General features: G+C 30.2%; 1 protein-coding gene across 8 annotated transcripts in view; it reads right to left on the minus strand.

Moving 5' to 3' along the window:
* Window positions 1–21272, minus strand: part of LOC107440726 (tectonic-like complex member MKS1) — a 72416-nt gene that overhangs the window by 20263 nt on the left and 30881 nt on the right. For 3 of the 8 annotated variants that reach the window (XM_016053715.3, XM_071177157.1, XM_071177158.1), the window contains exon 1: window positions 2669–3015. The exons of 2 other annotated variants lie outside the window; for them this stretch is intronic. In XM_016053715.3, the coding sequence (XP_015909201.2) occupies window positions 2669–2745 (77 nt within the window). In that variant the 5' untranslated portion in view covers window positions 2746–3015. Of the gene's footprint in view, window positions 1–2668; window positions 3064–21272 lie in introns of those variants that run through there. 3 more of the 8 variants (XM_016053716.4, XM_071177162.1, XM_071177160.1) reach the window with 2 other exon arrangements.

Here is a 21272-nt window from a genome sequence, read left to right on the forward strand (position 1 = left end):
ATTTATAACAAAATCTATAAATAAATAAAAAAATTATTTATAAAGATTGTTACAAGCATTATTAAAAGTTTCGCATCCTCAGTAACAATTTATTTAATTTACTATACACAAAACCAAGTGTTAAGAGAACTCTTTCTCACCCGGCAGCAATTACATGGTAACGAATGTAACATTTGTAGATTTTGAAATGTGTATAATTAAGTTAAAAATCATCAAGCACTTTTAATATTTTTTGTAGGGATAACTCCTGAAGTTTTCAATATTTGTTCTGAATCTTTTAAACTTTCATGACTTCGGAAAAATTAAAAATAAAAACTGATCGTTAGGGATATAACTTATGCAAAGGTCAAAATTGTACAATGCAATTCTATGAATTATACCAAAATTTCAAAGTTTTGAATTTTGAAGTTTTGTAATGTATATTCAGAGAAGTGTAACATTTTGCAAAATATTCAAGTTTTAAAAATTATAACTTTAAATAATTATGAAGAACACAAATTAATTTGCTTTGGATAAAACTTTTGGTATTACGGACACAATGCTCTATGATTTTAAATTATTGAGATTTACAAGATGGAAACTGTAAATAAATAAGAGATTACAAAAGGAAATATTAAGAATAAATAGTATTAATGATTTTATTAATATGTATATGATAAGCAAGAAAGAATTTTATTAACATATTTAAGTTAAATAAATATTTTAATATATATACATATTTTATGTAAGAAATGATAACATTAAGATTTATAAGGTAACAAAAATTTTTTTAAATAATTTTTGAAATTAAATAAGTAGTAAATAATTCTTAGAACTTAATCATAGAGTAAAAATTTTTTTTAATTAACTTTATAATTGGGAAAAATCAGAAATCCCTTAATTTGGTAATAAGTGAAAAAAATTTTTTTTTTAGAGTTTTGCTATCATTGTTAAGCCTTTTTTAGCAGACCAGAAAAATTTTGATATAAATCTCAAATAAAAAAAGTCATATATAAAATTTTTGAAAGGCTTTTCAATAATCTGTTCAGATATCAAAATATTATCAGCTTGCTAGTGAAAACCATCAGAAAACACTAACCTTAATGTAGTCAAAGTGATATGAAATTGAATTCTGGAATAGTTAAAAAGAACACAATGTTGGGAATTTCATTAATTAGTTTCTCTCAATTTTATTTATATCTATGAGTACCATTCACTTTATTTTATATTCAAGTTCTTGATTTGCTATAAACGTAACAATGAAAATATGTTACGTCCGCATCACCAATTTTTTTAATAATAGTAAAAAGACCAGCAAATTTTTAAAATTATTTCTTACTTCTTACAAAATATTAACTTTCACTTAATTTAAGTTTTTACTAAGTCTAGCTTATACTGCTTATAAAGAAGAATTTTCATAAAAAAGAGAAGTTTTTGCTGCCGAGTTTTAATAATCAATAAAAAAAATTATCAAAATTGCTCAATTTTTTACACCCAATAATTTGTCTTAACTTTATCGAAGCATATTTATGGGTTTAAAAGGTATTTTAACTCAGCTAATAACTATCACGTCAAAAGGAAAGGTTATAAAGATTAAACTGAATTTTAAAAAATCTAAGATCTATTCTAAGTCAAGAAAAATTTACTTCACAAGTAATTTTATTAATTGAGTTGTTAAAACATTATATTCAATTATTATTTAAATTAATATACATATCTTGCAAAAAAGTTTGCTTAAAGCCCCCCCCCCTCTTTTCTTTCCATCTTAGAGGGGTGGTCCTGGTCAAAATTTATTGATTTTAAAGTTTAAATTAGAATATTGAAATTGCTTTCGAAAATTTCCAATACATATAGCTATGAGAACATTTCTATATCCCTATCTAGACAAAAAAAATCACCATGTCTTGGCGATTTTTGGTCTAATATGAAAGGTATAACTTCAGCCACCCAAAAGCATACCTGTACATATTTTCCTTTTAATGTACAAATTTAAAATCTATTTGGCACCTTCGTGATTATAATTAGAGAGACTGATTATTATACTGAAATATCCCCCAGGTAATTTACTTTTCAGAAAATAAAAAAAAATATTTGCTCACAATTTTTCAAAATAGTATGATGATTTGATATTTTTCCTGCTTGCATCATCCCCCCTGAGGAAATCTCTGTGGGCACCCTTAAGATTAACTACCAGGGTAAGGGAGAAATCCCAGTATCCTTCAGTTTCCATTGATTTTAGAATTTGGGAAACACTGGTAGAGTAATAATGTTTTTTTTTATTATGTTTAAAACACACTTTTTATTCAATGTCTAAAACATGTGGATAATAAGTGAGGGATATTTCCCTATCATGATCTGTTGCACCACCTACAATCACCAAGGTGCCAAATAGATTTTAAAAAATGTAATGTTCTTTTTCTTTTAAAAAACCTGTAGATGCTTGCTTGGGGGTTTCCATGCGTTATCGCTTTGTGACTCCTTTCTGTGATGTTTTTGTAGATTCTCGCGGGCTGCTACCCGGAAGTTGCCACGACTTGGCAATTATTCTGCCACAGATCACGATATGGAAATCTCCCCATATCCCCAATAAGCGTTTCAAACATAACAAGCATGGATAAAAGTTAAAAAATCCAGTGATATCAAAAAATTTATTTACTAAAGACGTTACTCTATTTTTTATTCAGTATACCTAAATTTCAAATTTTTAATTTTGTCTTTTGTGTGATATATCCCCACAGGAAGATCTTCATTAAGAGCATTCTCCATACTGAAATTATGCAGTCAAAGAAAAACATCTGATGGAATGTGTTACTCCAAACACTAAAGTTCAGTCTCAAAAATACAATAACAAATTTCTACGCATAGTGAGATTTTTACGATATAGAAAACACATATTAGGTAATTCGTATTCAAATTAAAAAATAAAGATTATGCGGGAAATTTTAAAAACACAGCTTAACTTCAATACTCCACCTCGCTAAGACAAATACTACTCAAGCTATTACCATGGCAACAGTATAACGTGTTGCCATCTATGACAATAAAAGTTTTGCAAAATTAGCAATGCTAACACAAAACACACACAAAGAATCGGTGAAATTTCTACTGAAAGTTCTTTGGTGCTTATGCGTCAAGCTTTCAGCAGCTCTGGAGCTCTGGTACCAAATGCTCTCTAGAGGTGCACGATAGATGTAAAACAAAATTCCCGCAGTGGACTGATCATTAAGACACGGATCCCAGCTGATTATCGAAGTCAAGCATTACTGGCTGCGGTCAATGCGTGGGTTGGATATCACTTTGATCAGTCTGTGAAGTGTTCGAGGGTGTGCGGTATTGATCCGCGTTAAACTGTTCTACCGTAAAGTGTTCGCCTTCACGCTGAGGTCAGGTCGTCGGGCTACAGAAGCGGGGTTCTTCTGCAGAGGATCAAAATTGTGATGGCAGGTCTTCGGATCATCGTCAGAGATGTTTCCCAGACCGGCGTCAATAGCCCATTGTGCAGCTCTAGTGCGACGTGAATGAATTACAACAGTAAAACAATATTACTGCCAGCCGCAATTATCAATTATGTTCAGTATAATGAACTTTTCCTTCGGAAAAATTAATAACGAAGATTTTTCTCATAGAAAACTTTGTTATGTAATTATGAATCATACCGTAAAATTCTCCAACTTTCCTCTCTGTGCTTCCCCCTTTTTTGAGAGGGAAATAGGGGTGATTTGTCGGGGAGAATCGAATTTCTTCCGAAGAGTTAAGTGGGTTAATTTTTTACGTTGAATTGAATGAGACCAATTCCGAGATGATTGGATTTATAGTTTAAAATGTATAATGTTTTTATGTATAAAAAGTATAAATTTGCACTCGTACTTATTAATGCATCTGATACTGCTATCTGATCAAGTGAGACATTGTTTCCCATTAAATCTAATAAGACTATACACGAGTCAACAGTCCGATCATCTCTAAATTGATTTTATTCAATTCAGCATTGTACTTTACATGCTCAGCTACTACCTGGATAACAATGTGCAGTATATACATAAGCACGTGTCAAAAGAAGCACATTTTATACATAAGAGACTCATGCAACTTCTGAACTACTTATTCAATAGACTTGTGCATAGTCTTTTGATTTCGCGTTAAGAATACTTGAGGAACAATGTCTCACTTGCTTAGATAGCAATATCAGATGAATATCAGGTACAAGTAAAAATTTATACTTTTTGTTCATAAAAAAGCTGTTAGTCTCATAGTCTCGGAATCGATTCAGCAAACGATTCCGAATCGAAAATTCGATTCAGCCTCAAAAAATGCATTGGAGACAACTCCTCACTTGCCAGTTTAGAAAAAATTTCAATTCTCCTCCTCGAATCATTCCCTCAAAAAAGAGGGGAAGTATTTTCCGATATCATTTATATAATAAAGTATTATGTATAACAAAGCTTTTGGTCAAAAAAAATGTCTTGGGTATTAATTTTCTGAATATACAACCATTTTTCTCTATATTCACTGGACTAAATTACGTTTGATTCACTTAAAAACCGCTTAAGTTTTGACTTTCCACTGCAAATTAGTTACGCAGAGCAGAGTTATAAAATTCCATAACTTAAACATGATTCTACAATTATTTTTTTATTATAGATTTTATAAAAAAAGCATGACTCTGTAAGTGTTATTCAATTTTATGTTATAAACAATTTTGCAAGCAATTGCTCAGCAACTTTGTATAACAGTGACGTTCGATCACTTTTTTGGTGATAATGATATATTTTATGCAAAATCATTGTCTTAGAATTTTTCTCGCGTTTGCTTTAAATTACTTTGCGTATGATATAGCGATCGAATAAAAGAATAAATTAGTGAGGAGCGCGAGGAAGGGAATCGTTGAAGGAACTAGTGAAAAGAACTAGTCGGCCGAATTATTGAATGGTCAAGCCAGTCACTGAATGGTCAAGTCAGTCAATGCACTACTCAGTTTATTAATCAATAAATAAATTACAAACTTATGATAAGCAGTCAATAATATTTATTATTAATAATAATAACCGAAAGAAATGTGTGAATAATTTATAAAGTAAAACATATTTACCACAATATATTTATACAATAAATTTGAACCAAAAATTATTTTAATACTTTTCCAAGGGGGAAAACAATTATTTTAATTGTAAAAAATGAACAGACTAAAGATTTTTTTTCTTCAGACATGGTAATTTAACAATGAATGCCGCGTTTCGTAGTTAAACACAAAGTAAAACCTCACTATTCGAAAGGAGAAAAAAATCGATAATACTATTAATTCCATTATTAATAAACATTATAACATTAATTATGATAATATGAATTATAATAATATTATAATTATTTCATGTATAAGTGCTTCAAATAAAATAATAAAATGTTTCAATATCAAAAAATGAGAAGTTCCTACTTTTCTCATTACGAATCGTATTTTACTTTTCACATTTTTCAGGTTTTTATAGTTTTTCAAAAAAGAACATGCTATCCACATTCCATATTTTGTGCGTCAAATAGCCATAATCAGTGAAAAAATGTAAGCTAATTGAGTAAATATACCTGGATTCTAGATGAAACGTATTAAGTTTCTTGACATTGTGACTGCGAATCTGCTGTAGTGCTTGAAAAGAGGAAGAAGAAGTATGAAGTAGCCGCCTTGAAGAGTGGTTAGAATAAAAGACTGTGAATAATATTAGATTTCACAAATGTGTAACCTAAAATACCTTCTTATTTAGGTTCTTAAATAATCAATAGAAAAGTGGAGGTATATAAAGTACTCTTTCATCATATGAATTCTTAAATAGATATCACACATTAAGACAGAGTAATGAAGAATGTGAAACCATTTCTGTGAACATCATCTTTTATTTCTTTTCATGTTAAAATTAAATTACCTATGTTAAAACCTATTTTTCACCCCTTTCCTTCCAGGAATTTTCTTTTTTTTACTGTCTTTGAAAAACCCTCCCCCTTATCATTTTAGCAATCAATAATATCCAATCATTTTAAGCTCAAAATAAAGATCCAATCAAAACTAAAGTATTTTAAACCTATCCCAAACTAAAAGAGTAGGAACTAAATGAACCATCCTCTGGTCAAAAGTTTTCCTCAACCTCTTAACTGAGATTTTTCTCAAAGTTGAACAGGAAATAATGAAGTATCGTCCCCAAACAGATGGGAAGTGGGAGCTCAATGACCCATCCTCATTAAGCCCCTCTGGTCAAAGGTTATCCTCAACCTCTTAATTGACAACTTCGATGCACAATTTGCTTGTTTATGTTCTACATGACTTCGTGTCTGTCTTTGTGTTAAGTAAGAAATGTACAGGAAAAGAACATCTTTGAGAAAGAATGTAGAATGTGTCACTTAAGAGAATTGGAACTTGACAAGGCTTGGCTTATTCGAAATGGAATGGAAAGAACAGTTGCTAACGCAAACAATTGTCACGTTTCAACAACCAATCAAGATCAAGATACCCACACTACGTCACTTGCAGTTTTCTCATTGTTGTAAAATCACATCATTCATTTTAATATTTTGTAATAATGAAACCTCCATTTTCATTCTGTGTAGGCGTTCTTCTTGATCTAACCGTAATATGTAACCATGTTGTTAATTTGAAGGTAGGTTTAAATAGAAAACAATATTCCACAGGTACGAACAGCATGCTTGTAGCTCTGTAAAGCCACGCCAAAAAGAAAAAAATTTAAAGATGCGAAAAATCTATTTAAAAAAAAGAAAAAAAAGGAGGGGAAAAAATGACGCAAGTATGCCTAGTTGCTTCAAATCATGCGAGCGGGATCGTACAGAATCTAACATAACTATGCGAAATCTTCGGATTGAAATATACATTTTGGTGATGACTGATGTAAACCAATAATAATAATAGAATAAAAAGAAAGTTTCGCTAAGTAATCATGATATATTTTTTCTCATAGATTTTCATGATAAAAATAAGCCCTTTGTATAAACCTGGAAAATGTTTCTAAACACTTATGATATAGGAGGAAAGAAAAACAATTTAGCTTTACGTAACAGGTTATTTTGAAAGAAAAAACTGATGCTTAATGTGTTTTTTAAGTGGTTATTAATTTTTAGAATGTTAGAAAAACACTTATAACAAACTGATAGTCTCATAGGTGAAAAATATGCATGCTGTACTTACACTCCTAAGTTCAAGTACAGAGATAATTCTTGCCAAATATTTATAACTTTCCATCTGATTTTATTCTGAAAACATTTTATCTGTGAAGTATAACTTTATTTTCATGTTCTAAATTCAATACCTTCGTAAATATTTTGAATCCTTCGATAATATTTAAAAATATTCCTAAGCAAAATCAGCTAAAATTAGATATTTGATTGCTAAGTTGTTGAAAACGTAAAACTCTTTTGATTTGTATTTACGTTTTGTTATTGTTTTTTATCAGCTCATATTATCAAATATTAAAAAAATAAGTTTNCTTTTTGACTCTGTGCTTAAGTTTCTCTAAAACAGAGATGTAGCTCTGAGAGACAGATTGCTAGAATTGGAGAAAGACTTTGGCTGATTATATTATTATAATTTAATGGCATAAATTTACAACTTCATGCCGACGAGCTCAATTTTTTTATAGCAATTCTTTTTTCCTTTCTTTATTTATAAAAAATTGGGCACCTGGGCCGCGCAGAAGGCCCATATCCCATACATCATGAAATAGTATAAAAAAGTTAAAACAAAAGACAGTTTGAGTTCAGCAGTCTATGGGGTGGCTGCTACAGGGATACAAGCACCTTGCTTGTATAACTGAAAGAAAATGAAAATAATAAGAGCAACTTGCTGTAATCTGTGGATGGCTGTAGTGTGATTGTCAACGTGAAGTAACATAGATCAGGATTTCAGTATTGGTAAAGTGTTTGATGCTGTGGACTATTGGTACTTTGGATTATTGATGTAGACTATAGATCATTGTTTCTCAAAGGGGGCGATACCGCCCCCCTGGGGGCGTTGGGAGTACGCTGAGGGGCGGGGAACTTGTTTTGGGCGCTAGGGGGGCGTTGGGCATGTTTTGGGCGGTAGGGGGGCGATGAGCACTTTTGTCATTCAAATTTAATTTTAAAACTTACAAATAAAATTACTAAAGTAAATTTACTTAATAAATAAAATTAATCTAAAATTAATATTAAAGGAAAATTCAGATTAAACTAACAAAATAAATTAAGATTCTTACATCTTTTGTACCACCGATAAAACGAACTTATACGACACCCTTTCTCCGTTCCGAACCAGCACAGCGCAGCTCATGAGTCTGTAGATTTTGCCTCTGATTCATCATAGCTATTTCGCGAATGGCTCTGACTCATTCAAGTCATTTGACGGAAATTGAAGAGCATGAGCTTTCGGTATGAATGTTTGATTTGACTCGTGTTTCTTATGATGATTTTCGTTACCTTCCTTACAGTTTTTTCCCTAGTTTCGATTCAATCTCATTGTTTATTTGGCCAGGTATATGCGCGAATTAGTTCCTTACCATAAATTATTTATTAATTTGGAGAAATAATTGATTTTCTTTCATCGTTTGTACTTTGCTGCCACCAACAATGTTGGTTAACAAAAAGAAGTACCATCAATACCGTGCCACGCACTTGAAGTTCGGATTTGTTCAATCGCTGTTGAACTCTCAACTGCCCATGTGTTTACTTTGTAACAAAGTTTTATCTAATGAGACAATTAAATACTTCAGCTAGCAGGAGCATTTGCAAAAAACTCATCCTGACAAACAAAATAAAGATTTGTCATTTATTATATTTTGTCAGACAAGTTTCTGAAAGCACCTTCGGTCTCCGGGTTGCTAGCAATCTCATCACAAAAATGCGACGATGGTTTGATAGCCTCTTATAATATATCAAAATTTATTGCTAATTCTGGGAAGGTTCATACTATCGGATCAGAGCTGATACTGCCGGTTGTCAAGTTTTAGAAACAGTTTTACGCCATCCAGCCACATCCAATGTAATCCGAAATATCCCATTAAGCAACGATACAGTGGGGGTTACGAAATGGTGAGATGGCCGAAGATGTTGAAGCTTCTTTAAGCAAACTTTTGATATCCAACGAATATTTCCTTCAAGTTGAGGAATCAACCTTGCCATTCAATGTAAGCTTTACTGTAGGCGTAGATCCGGTTTGGAAAGGTAGGAAAAAGTAGTCACAAGATACTTTTTGCAAGATGCTTGATTGTAGATACTAAAAGTAAGTCTGTTTTTAATACTGTTCAAGATTATTTTACAGAGAAAAACATTCCTCTTGCGAATATTATGTCGATTGCCACTGATGGAGATCCTGCAATGGTGGGTCGACATCGCCCTTTTGTAAAGGGAAATACCAGATATTTTAGCTGTCTCTGCCTGATTCACCGACAGCATTTAGTGGGAAAAAATATCAGAGACCGTTTGCATCAGTTATTGCAATATGTTATATTTGCTGTGAACAAAATTCGCAGTAATGCTCTCAACGATTGATTATTCATACANATAGGTCACATGTGTGGGTATGGAATGTCTTCTTCTTCTTGAAGTGCAAGTACCCAATTGTGGCTTGAAAAGACTTTTTTTAACCCATGAAAGGCTTTATTGGCAGACATAATTCCATTTTTAACTCCAGTTAAAATATTACTTTGACAAGTAGTATCTGATTGTAAGTATTTAAAGCTAGGTACAGATTAAAAAATGCTGGTACCTATCGGACGTATCCTGCCTAATATTTCACAACGAAATCATCTGTTTCGATTTCTCTTGGCTTACGTACAGGTTAGTGCTGTCACTTTTTAAATTCTGGAAAAAACATTTAATACAAACACTTTTTGTTTTTCTTCCCTTCCAGAATCTGACGTAAAGCAGATATATGAATGGATTGATAAAGATACAAGTTAACTGTATCTTTATCTAACCTATCAATTTTCTCTCATCAATTGCATTTCATCCTAATCAAGCAGATAAAGACGCTCCAATCCTTTGATGTTACATTATCTGCATCGAAATTTGTAATCATAACTCAATCTCATTTTTTTATCGCTTTTTTATAATATTGAAACAAATAATGATTCACTAAAATTGCAATATCGGCAAGGTTAAAAGAGAATTATGTTTTAACCTGGCAACAGGTGGCAATGCAGCGGTTCCTAATTTTTTTTCGAATATGGAACCCTAAATGATTGACCTTTTTTTAACTACCCAGAGACTTAACAAATAAATGAAAACAATAATTATTATTTCAAAAATAATAAAGTTATAAATGAAAAATTAAATTTTTTCATCGTATCATTTTATCAATATTATTATGTCAGACAGTTGAATTTACATATGTGGAGCGGCATCTAGCCTAGTTTATGCATAAACTGAATATAAATATATTAAAATATGGTTTCCACTGAAACAAAAAGGACGAAAATAAATGTTGAGAATGCCTATCAGAGACAGATATTTATTTCATTGTTGCATTTGGTTATTTTTATTTTATGCGAAATACTAGTTCAATTTTTCATAAATAAATGCACATTTTTTTCATGATTAATTCAACGTATTGTTATTAGAGCTTTTTTTTCAAAATTTTGCTTTTCCTTCTCGTCAAGTATTTTAATTACTAAATAATTTTATAAAAAATAACTGAAATATTAAATAAATAATGGACAATTAATCGGATATAAATTACTATGGAGCTAAGCACCAATGTTCGCTGCCGCTCACCAACACCGATGATTGTTTTGCCATAATTTTTGTTTCTTGGCAGAAAACAGTTTTTCGACAAAAGTAGATATTATTCATTTAACATATATAAAAAGAATTCTCGTTGCTTACGCTTGAGTTTATAAATATTTAGATTTATTGGTGAACAGAAGTAATTTTAAGTAATCATTTTTCAAAATAACATTTGTATTGTTATAACATTATACAAAAGTATATATTGTTGAAACAAATTTGGCCAGCTTACAACCGTAATTTAATATTAGGGCGATTTCACACTTTTACGTCAGCATCCGTTCTAGATAGTCAACTCCGCATGCTCGTGTTTGCTTTAGATGCTACGTATCTTTACGTTAAATTGGCGTGATTCACGCTACAAAGACAAGCACGTTAAGCTGTTAAATGTTGTTTTCTGTTTAAAGCTACCTTCGAACTAAAAACATGGATATGGAAAGCGAATTTGAAGAACTGTATTGATGAAATTTAGATATGAATCGCGTGACCTTACTAAACATTGGTTCATTCAATAAATAAATAATTTTATTGGTTTTTATTTAACATTATATTAATTGTACTAGATCCGTAAGAAATTTGATAAGTTTTCGCTATTTTAAAATTATAAATTATATTTATTTTAACTATATAATTTAGTTGAAAGAAGTTGAATAATCAATAGAAGTTCAATAATAATATTTTTAAATATTTATAATATTAATAATTAGCTGCCTTTTTTATCGCTGAATTCATCAAAATCTATATTCTATCACATTTTTCTGCTCCCAGAACCGCAGTTTTCCGTAGAGCAAAGCTTCTTGAATCGTCTGCCACAGCTTTAAAGAGATAGTCTACGTCCATTTTAAGTGTTTGTTGTGATTTTATGGTCTAAGTTAAAATGATATTCCACTACGTTAGCGGTTTTAACTTAATATCTTATATCTTTAAACAAAAGATATCTTTAATTAAAATACCTAATTTTCACTTACTTAAGTTTGATATAATTTTTCACGGGCGAATGCGCACTAGAAGTGCGCATGCGCAAATGCTCAAAATCTTACATACGGGAGCGTACGGAAGCTAACGTAAATTTTCGAAGTCTCCCTATTTTCGCTTACCAAACGAGCGGTGCATCATATTGTGCTTGAAGCTAATCGTTAAGTTGTTCTAAATCATTTAACGAAACTCTTTAACTGTAATTATAACAGCATCTTATTTGCACGAAAAATAATAATTGTAAAACGGTTGATAAGATTAGAAACCTTTTTAAATAACTACTTTATCTTAAAATATGAGGGAAAACTAGACCCTACCACGTGATTTTCTGACCAATAAAAATGTACCAACTACAATGGAAAACTGCTACACCATCATTAGATTCTTATATATAGTTAGAAATTGCAGGTTTAGAAAATCATAATTGATTTTTAAAAAAAATTTCGTAACTCTCGGAACCCTAGTGACCCTTCCAAGGAAGCTTAGGGTTCCGCGGAATCCCATTTGGGAATCAAAGTTTTAATGTGTGTTCTATGGTCTAAACGGGGAAATAGAAATGAAAAATAAAATTTTTTAAGTAAATCACAGGAAGAAAAGCATCACTTTGAAAATAGTTGAATGAATTTAAAAACCGATTCGTTCCATATCCGGTTATCCTGTACAAATAAAAAATATTTTTAACTTATGATTTTAAAAAAAAAATCGTATTAAAATGAAAATTTTCATTAATTTTGTTATTGATAACATATATGAATACATTGTTAATTGATACGAGTACATTATATACAATAATACTATTGTAGAGAATAGGAGGCATATACAATCAAATAATTTTAAAAATTTGGAAATGCATTTCTGTGGTTTTCTTGTTCTGTTTTTCGCCAACCGTAAAGTGTTCGACTTCGAGAGCTGGTCGTTGGGTTACCAAAGATGGGGAGCCATCCCCTCCGCAGAGGATCAAAATTGTGATTCCATGTCTCCAGATCATCCTCAGGGATGTTTCCCAGACAGTCGCCAATAGCACATTGTACAGCTCTAGTGCGACGTAAATAAACAAACTATAACTCGTCTTTTTCCACTCTACTGTAGTTTAGTTTTGTTTCTCACCTTTATTTTTCCATTTTTCGTTGGCAATTTTATGTTTTATATTTCAAATCACTTTTTTTTTAATTCACTCTTGGCAAGTCTTGAAAATTGACGCCTGTTTTTGAGCGCTTGAAAAAATTCAACTGTTATTCCATATTTTTGAAGCGAATGAAGTTTTTTATCAAGAAATCCTTGTATATTAACTATTTTTTTTAACTATGTAACTACATTCGAGGGGATGTTTAATAGCATTATATTCAAACTTAAAAAGGCAAATCGAGTCGATCATTGCCTAAGTGGTGTTTTTACCATACTTTTTTAGCCCGGGATTCTTAATGTGTGTAAAAAAGATAAGTAAATAAAGAAAACATGATTATTTATTTCTATGTTACATATTTTAAATTATGAATTATCGAATGTTCCCTTAGCAACAAGATTTCAATAGTTTATAAACAACGTCTTTTCTCCTCCTATCTCGTCCATCATCGCGTTTTTACGTTACAGAACTTACGTAATCACTTTCTTTTAATTACGTTCTCTTATTTGATTATTTTTTTAGTGCGTAAATGCTGGCAACATCAAAAGGAAAACAAGAAGGAGCAATAAATAATTGTGCCTTACAGTTTATGTTGTTATTTTGAAACAAGTACGAATAAACTAACATGTTTTTAAAAAACAGTATATTTAGAAGCATTTCTGTACACAATGTATTAAATTAAATAAATTTAAAAACGTGTAAGTTTAATAAAAAAGTAATGTGAAATTAGTTTGAAATTAAAAAATAGTACATAGATGCTTATGATACGCAATACAGAGTGACAAGAAATAACGTGGGCACACATAGTACAAAATTTAAATACATATTACAACAAACTTTCAAATGAATAGAAAAACATAACTACCAATAACATATTTTCAAATTTTCTTCAAAACCAGCAGTAACTAAGGGATAGAGTGCTCGCCTCGTAAAAAGTTTACACAGGTTCGAACCTCGGTGATGGCTGACTCCCGGCTCGCTCCGACCACACTGATGACATGAAATATCCTCAATTCATGGTAGACGGATGATGGGTTAAGATCCCATTGCGGTAAGGAAATTAGTTCCTTTAGAATTTCCCCCATGATGACTTTCTTACCCCAATACTTGATCAAGGAGTTCCCTTGTCTTCTGGATTGGGTTTAAAATTGCAAGGAATTTCAACATTGATAGTCGTAAACTTAAAATTGCTTTACCTCTTCAACACCGATTATAAAATTAAAATTTTCCAAGTGACCACTTTTGGAGTCAATGAAGAGCTGCAAAATTGCCTCAAACATTTCTACTTTTGGTCCCAACTCACCAACTGATATTTTGTGCCTTTTCTTGCCCAAAGATTCTTTTATTTTATCCTAAACTCTTATGAAATGTAGCATATAAACCCTTTTCTCGAAACTTTTTTTAGGCGGAAAAAATAGATTGGATAAAAGTCTGGTGAATAAGGTGGCCTGTATCCTGTTTTTATGTAGCCAAAATCCTGATTATAGATATCTTTTGGTTTCCAAAGAACTTTTGGGTACTTATCGGTAATAAGAACCATGCGTTTTCGACTGCTTTTCAGAATTGTCACCAACAAACATTAGTCCCTATAACCAATAAATGTCAAGTTTAATATAGCGATATATTGTCAAAAATAATCGATATTTTGCAATTTAAGTCATTTATATTATTTTAACACATGTGTTAAAATAATATAAATGACTTGAATTGCAAAATATTTTAACACAGGTAAATAATTTCATGATTCGAATAAAATTTATTATCGCTTACTTATAATATCTTATTTAATAATTATAATTTTGTAAAATCGCAATGATATCGTATTCGATAATTATGGTTGTCGATAATGATCACAACTTTATCGTATTCTGTATGTATAAAAATCGTTAATGAACACGATATTGTCGTGTTTGATGCACCGTAGTGTAATAGCTGTAACCGATGATCTGTGTAAATCAGAATCTGGCAATGTTTCAACTTGTTGATGAACTTGGCTTCATGGTTTCGATAGTCGATAAGTATTAACATTGAGCCGGGATGGCTCAGGGGTTAGAGCGTTTGCCTTCCAATGAGGTGAACCGGGTATGAATCTCAACGATAGCAGGTCGATACGAATTCCGCATCCGGCTTGCACCGATCGCAGTGCTGACATAAAATATTCTCAGTGGTAGACGGATCATGGGTTAGAGGCCCCTTGTCATCAGGCTGTGCGTGAGAGGTTTTTATGATTTTCCTCTCCGTGTAACGTAAATGCAGGTTATTTCCATGAAAAAGGCGACATTTCTCCCAATGCTGTATCATGGAGTTCCCTTGTCTTCTGGATTGGGTTCAAAATTACAAGGCTACGAAGTTAAACATTAGTAGTCGTAAATCCAAAATATTGGGTCGGCTGTTCAACGATGATTATAAAACATAAAAAAGTATTAGCATTTGTGGTCAAGAAAGCAGAGCATCTTCCAAAATGGGTTTGAAACACTTTATGGCGAAAATATTTCGTTTTAAAATTTTCCTATGTTATATCTTCACCCTGCAAGTAATAGCTGCGGCCTCCCAATTACACACAGGTTCGAATCTCAGCGATGGCTGGTCGTTTCGATTTATGCTCCCAGCTCGTACCGATCACAAATCCACAGTGATAGACGTGTTGGGGGTTCGAATCCCCTTGACGCCAGTCTACCCATGGGAGGTTTTCGTGGTTTTCCTTCCTATATAACGCAAATGCGTGTTGATTTCATCTAAAAGTCCTCCACGAAGGCTAGTTTGTTCCAATTTTTGATCCAGGAGTTCTCTTATCTTCTAAGTTCGGTTTAAAATTATAAGGCCACGAAGTTGCACATTGATAATAGTCGTAAATCCAAAAATGTGTTAAGCGCCGGTCATATTATAGAAATAAAAAAACAAATATGAAATATATTGAACATTCATGAAGATAATAAACAGAAAATTAAAATTTATTTCTACACGAAATCCGTTCTAAAATAACATGATGATTTTAGAGACTCGATTCGAACTCATCTTATCCCTTCTTCCTATTTCTTCTTGTTATTGTTCATCCAAAAACAATTTCACAAAAAATTACGAAAATTGGGCACTTGCATTTCCAGAAGAAGACCACATATACCCACACATGTGGCCTATGACATCAGCTGATCGTTCATAAGCAAAATGGCGTAAAGTAGTTTCTTCATATAGATTAGAGTATTAAAGTAATGTAAAGTTAATTTAATACAGTGCTGTATCACGCATCGAATTTATTGAAATATATTTCTTTCTCTTCTACGTCTTTTTCACTCAATTTAGATTTTTTATTTGTTTATGTATTTAATTGTAACCGTGATATATTTTTGTTTTGTGTACCTGGAAACTTCAATACACAATTAGTTTGTTTATGTGCTACGTGGCGTCATGTCTGCCTTTGTGTTAAATAAGAAATATATAGTGAAAGTATTGAAATTTTTGTGAAAGAATCTTTGTGTAACAATATAGAATGTATCATTTATAAGAATTGATGCTTGATGGACTTGGCTTTGTCGAAATAGAATGGAAAGAACAGTTGCTACCGTAAACAAATGCTACTTTTCAACAACCAATCAGGATCGAGATACCCACACTACGTCACTTGCAGGTATTTAGAAGTAGAGCCCCTGAATTAGAGTATACTATAGATGAGTCTAGTTAGGAAGACCGGGAAGTAATGTCTTTTCGATGCATTTGATATTCGTTATCAAGATTCATTTTTTAATCAATAATGTATTCACCCTCGTTAGCAACAACCTTTCAATGCCGAATCGAAAATGAATTGAAATGGATCGGGAAAAAAAAATGAATTGGTTTTTAAGACTAACGAATATTTAATGAGCCGAAACGACATTACTTTCCGGGCCCCCTAATATTTAGAAGAGATGACTTAGATTGATTTAGACGTCTCTTCACTTACCTATTGGCTGAAAATCTATCGATGATCAATCATTTACTACTAGCAACCAATTGGAATACGTTTTATTTCAAATCAAAATAGTGTAAACAGCTTTTATCGGAATTGATTGAATGATGATAGTTAATAGTTCAGCCTCTGACTTGATTAATAGCATGCAATTGTCTGTCTAAGCGTATAGTTAAAATGTATTAATAATCAAATATTTTAATTTCTTTGCATTAGTATAAATATTAAAAAATAATAGTGCAGATAATACTTCTTAAAAATATAACAGTTTTATTACTTAACAGTCTACGTATTAGTCACAGTTTTAGTTTTATACATTCTCTGTTTTAAAAATAGAGTAGTTTTTTTCTTTCGAAGTTATGCAAAAGTAGTCCATTTTTTTAGATTGTCTGAAAACCGTAAACTTTGTCCTTGAGTCACTGCATGCATACAGATGTAACACGAAAATGACCTAAATATTAAATGAGAAGACTAGACACAATTTAAGCAAGAATCAGTGAAATATAAGAGGGACATAAAAATAAAAGGACAAGATTTCAAGGTTTCAGTTAGTAAAACAAATTCATTTCCTGAAATAGGAGGGTACTCACTCGTACGTGTAAATTAGTTTAATATATCATTTCTTTTAACAATTATTTTAGTATATATATAAGTATACATATAAAATGTATAGAAAACAAGGAAAGAAATATTTTTAAAGGGGAAAAGAAAATTTATTAATAAAATAAATTTTTTTTTAAAATATTAAAATATTTTATAAAAATTTAAAAAAAATTAAAAAGCCGAAAAGCAAAATAAGGAAAAGATATGATCTCGTCGTCAGTTCACCCGCAAAATAGAGTGCTTATTAATATAGTCAAAGCTAAATATATAAATACAGTAGTAATGATGTATTACATTGATATATTCTGATTACATTGATATATTATATTACATCTTTTTCTTATTCTGTTTTCCAGGTTTTTATTTTTTTTTCTAAATGTTTGTTAAATTTTTTTTAAATATTTTTGAAAACTTTTTATTATTAATAACTTTTTTTTCTCCTCAATTACAGAACAGTGAAAAAAAGGGGAAAAGAAAAAAAAAAGAAAAGAAAAATCCGGAAAATAAAATATATAATCTTTTCATCAGCTCACACGATTATATCCGCAAAAAGGAGTGCTTTCTAATATCAATGTAGCCAAAGCAAAATATATCAATGCAATAGTGTGAGGAGCACTCAAAAAAATTTACAAAAAATTTGCAACAAATAAAATAGAACACATTAAGTAAAAATATCACTTAAAAATAGAAAATAAAATATAAAGGAAAAACAGAAAAAAACATAAAACAAAATCTATAAAGCGGGCAGCGAATTCAAATGAACTTAGATCAACGGGAAATTTTTCAAGAATGATTTGAAATATTTTCGTAAAGAGATTGCCAGATTACAAAATATGAAAACAGAAGCGCAAATTGATGTAAAACACAAATAGAGGAGTTTTGTTTTATAGTGCTTTCTTACTGCCGTACTGAAGTGCGTTTGATTTGTTAGTTACCGAGGATGGGCCCGAAAATGGATGTGCGCAAAGTAATATTATACTGGATAATTTAAAGAAGTTGACAATTAATAATTTCAGAAAATTAACTTTTATTTAAGAAAAAAAAATAAAATAGAAAAGAGAAAGATGATATATGTATAAGATTAAAAAAACTTCAACTAATCTTTTTAAATTATTACTTAATTTAAATTCTTCTTCTTAATTTTTTATTCAAAACTAAACACTTTTTCACATTTAATTATTTACTTCCTCTTTTCTTATTCTATATTTATATCTAAGTATGCATGAGTTTTAACATTTTATAGTTTTCCCTTTACTAACTGTGAGAAACGCATTATTCCCTCAACCTATTTAATGGACCAATTGTAATTACTCAGGTTTCCCTTCTTCCATGAGACGTAACCTTTCGGGGTTATTTTGCTTAAACTTTCCCTCATTTTTATTCAGGATTACTTCTTCGATTTTGGGTCGCTTGAATGATTGTTCTCTTGCTAATAAATGGCTAAATTAACATTGATCTCCTCTTCCCCAGCATAAATTCTGTTTTTATCTTGCCTCTCGGTAACGGCTTTATAAGTCGGCAGGATGGAACGGTAGGGTCGAAGAGGTTTAAGTGATGAAGACAAGATCTCACCGGGATCTGATGTCAATGCAAACTACTTTACTCGTATTTAAGAGAAACCTTATTCATGGATTAAATCTGACGATGCTCCTAACGAACGATTTCACGTTCATACTTGAAAAATACAAAATTCATGCCGTTGTATTTGGTTTCATCGCAGATGATTTAAATGAAGGCTCTTCTTCTAATTGGGACTGGAAAGAAATTTGTGCTCCCTTAACTTTGTGAAGGGGAGGGCTGTGTGATGAAGCGCCTAAAGATTTTCGTGTTTACACTCAAAAGAAGCAATATTTGTGTTGTGTACCTGACTTTCTCGTTAGGCTTGCTTTTGAATTTTGCTTTGAAATATTAGTTTTTAGAAAAAAATAATAAAAAAAATAATAAAATAATGAAAGAAATAATAAAATAATATAAGAAATAATATAATAAAGTAAAATTATAAAATGAATAAAATAATGTAGAGAAAAATAAAATATTAGAGATAAAATAATAAAGAGGAAATAATAAAATAATGAAATAAAATAATAAAGAAAAAATAATAAAAGAAAAAAATAATAAGAGAAATAATAAAATAAGAATAAAATAATAAAAGAAATAAAATAATAAAGAGAAAAATAAATAAAAAAGATAAAATAATAAAGAGAAAAATAAAATAATAAAGATAAAATAATAAAGAGAAAAATAAAATAATGAAGAGAAAATAATTAAATAATAAAATATAAAAATAAAATAAAATAAAGTGCTTTGAAAGAATTAAAAATTCTTAGGAAAAGTTAATTCAAGAAAAATAATTTCGCGTGTGCTCTTAACTTATATGTGATTACTCTTATGGTAAAACAAATAATTAAAATTATGTTAGTAAATATCCTCACATTCAACTATTGCAACTATTAAAGAGAATGTGTGATTTTGGGGGATGAACGTGATATTAAATTTGACTTATTGTTTTAAATATTTTGAAATAATTTTTACCAGTACTTATATTTATCTGAAAAATAGTATTTAGTTTTTAATGGTACTTAAATTGATGATTAATGATTTTTTTTATTTTGATGTGTACTTTTGTTCCAATAATAATTTTCGAAATATTTCACGATTATAAAAGTAATTGGTGTTTAAATAACAATAATATTTATTGATTTTAATGAAAAGTTATAAAATTTTTTTCCTCATTATATATTTTTTCTCATATATATTTTCCCTCATAATGTTTTTTTTTTAATATATTGCGCTTATACATATTGTTAAACGAATTTGCTTATTTTTACAATTTGAAAGTATTCTTAAAGTGAAATAATGAAAATATTCATGGAAATGTTAAAGAAAATAAAGTTTTCGGACAAAAATATAAACAAAAATAAAAATATCAAAAAAGTAAACAAAGTAAACTTAAAGAAAAATAAAAGGAAGATTTAAAAAGCAAAACTGAAAATAATCTTGAATTTTCAAATATTCTTGAAACTGATTATGATATTGGGACTCTACATTGTTAGAGTTGACGAATTAATGCAAATCCAAGCTTGTGAAAAGTAAAAATTTCCCAACTTCAGGAAATTTTGCAAATATTTTGCTATTGACATGACAAATAAGGAAATTAAATAATAAATAAAGTGAAATAAAAGAAATGGTCCACTAAAGGTAGGTGATCAAATAATATTTCTAAGTAATCAAGTAATATTTATTAATTTAGATATCTCCAAATTCAATAAAATTGCTCCGGATTAAGGGTTAACTAAGTGTAAACAAGGACCATACATAATTCTTGGAAAAAATTTCTGATGTCAATTACAAAATAAATAAAAGAATATTCATATTAAAGAAATATATATATATATAAACATTACGTTTTAAGAAGAATTAATTAGATGTGATGTGTAAGAATATCATTTTAATACTAAATGTAATTAAAACGACAAGTTTTACATTGTTTCTCGAAACTCTAAAATAATTAATTATTACAGATATTCAGTTACTTAGATTTGCCAATCATCTATAATATATATCTAGAGCAGTGTTTCTTAACCTTTTTGATACAATGGACCCCTTTTAAAATTTCTTAAGAAGTCACGGACCACCCCTCTGAGAGAAAAAAATTGCAAATACCATCAATTTTTAGTATTTAATTTATTTTAGCATTTAATTTTATTATTTCAATAGTATACAAAATATTTAAAATTAAAATTTTTAGTCTGAAGGTTGTTGCTGCTTTTCCTTAATTAATAAATTGAATAGAGGGATTAATTTCGACAAAGCAACGAGCATAGCATGTTCAACATTCAATCGATAACGATGTTTTGTTTTTATTTTCACAACTGTGGAAAGTCCGGCTTCGTT

The sequence above is a fragment of the Parasteatoda tepidariorum genome, chromosome 2 (assembly GCF_043381705.1).
Source record: "Parasteatoda tepidariorum isolate YZ-2023 chromosome 2, CAS_Ptep_4.0, whole genome shotgun sequence".
In the NCBI taxonomy this organism is placed as follows: domain Eukaryota; kingdom Metazoa; phylum Arthropoda; class Arachnida; order Araneae; family Theridiidae; genus Parasteatoda; species Parasteatoda tepidariorum.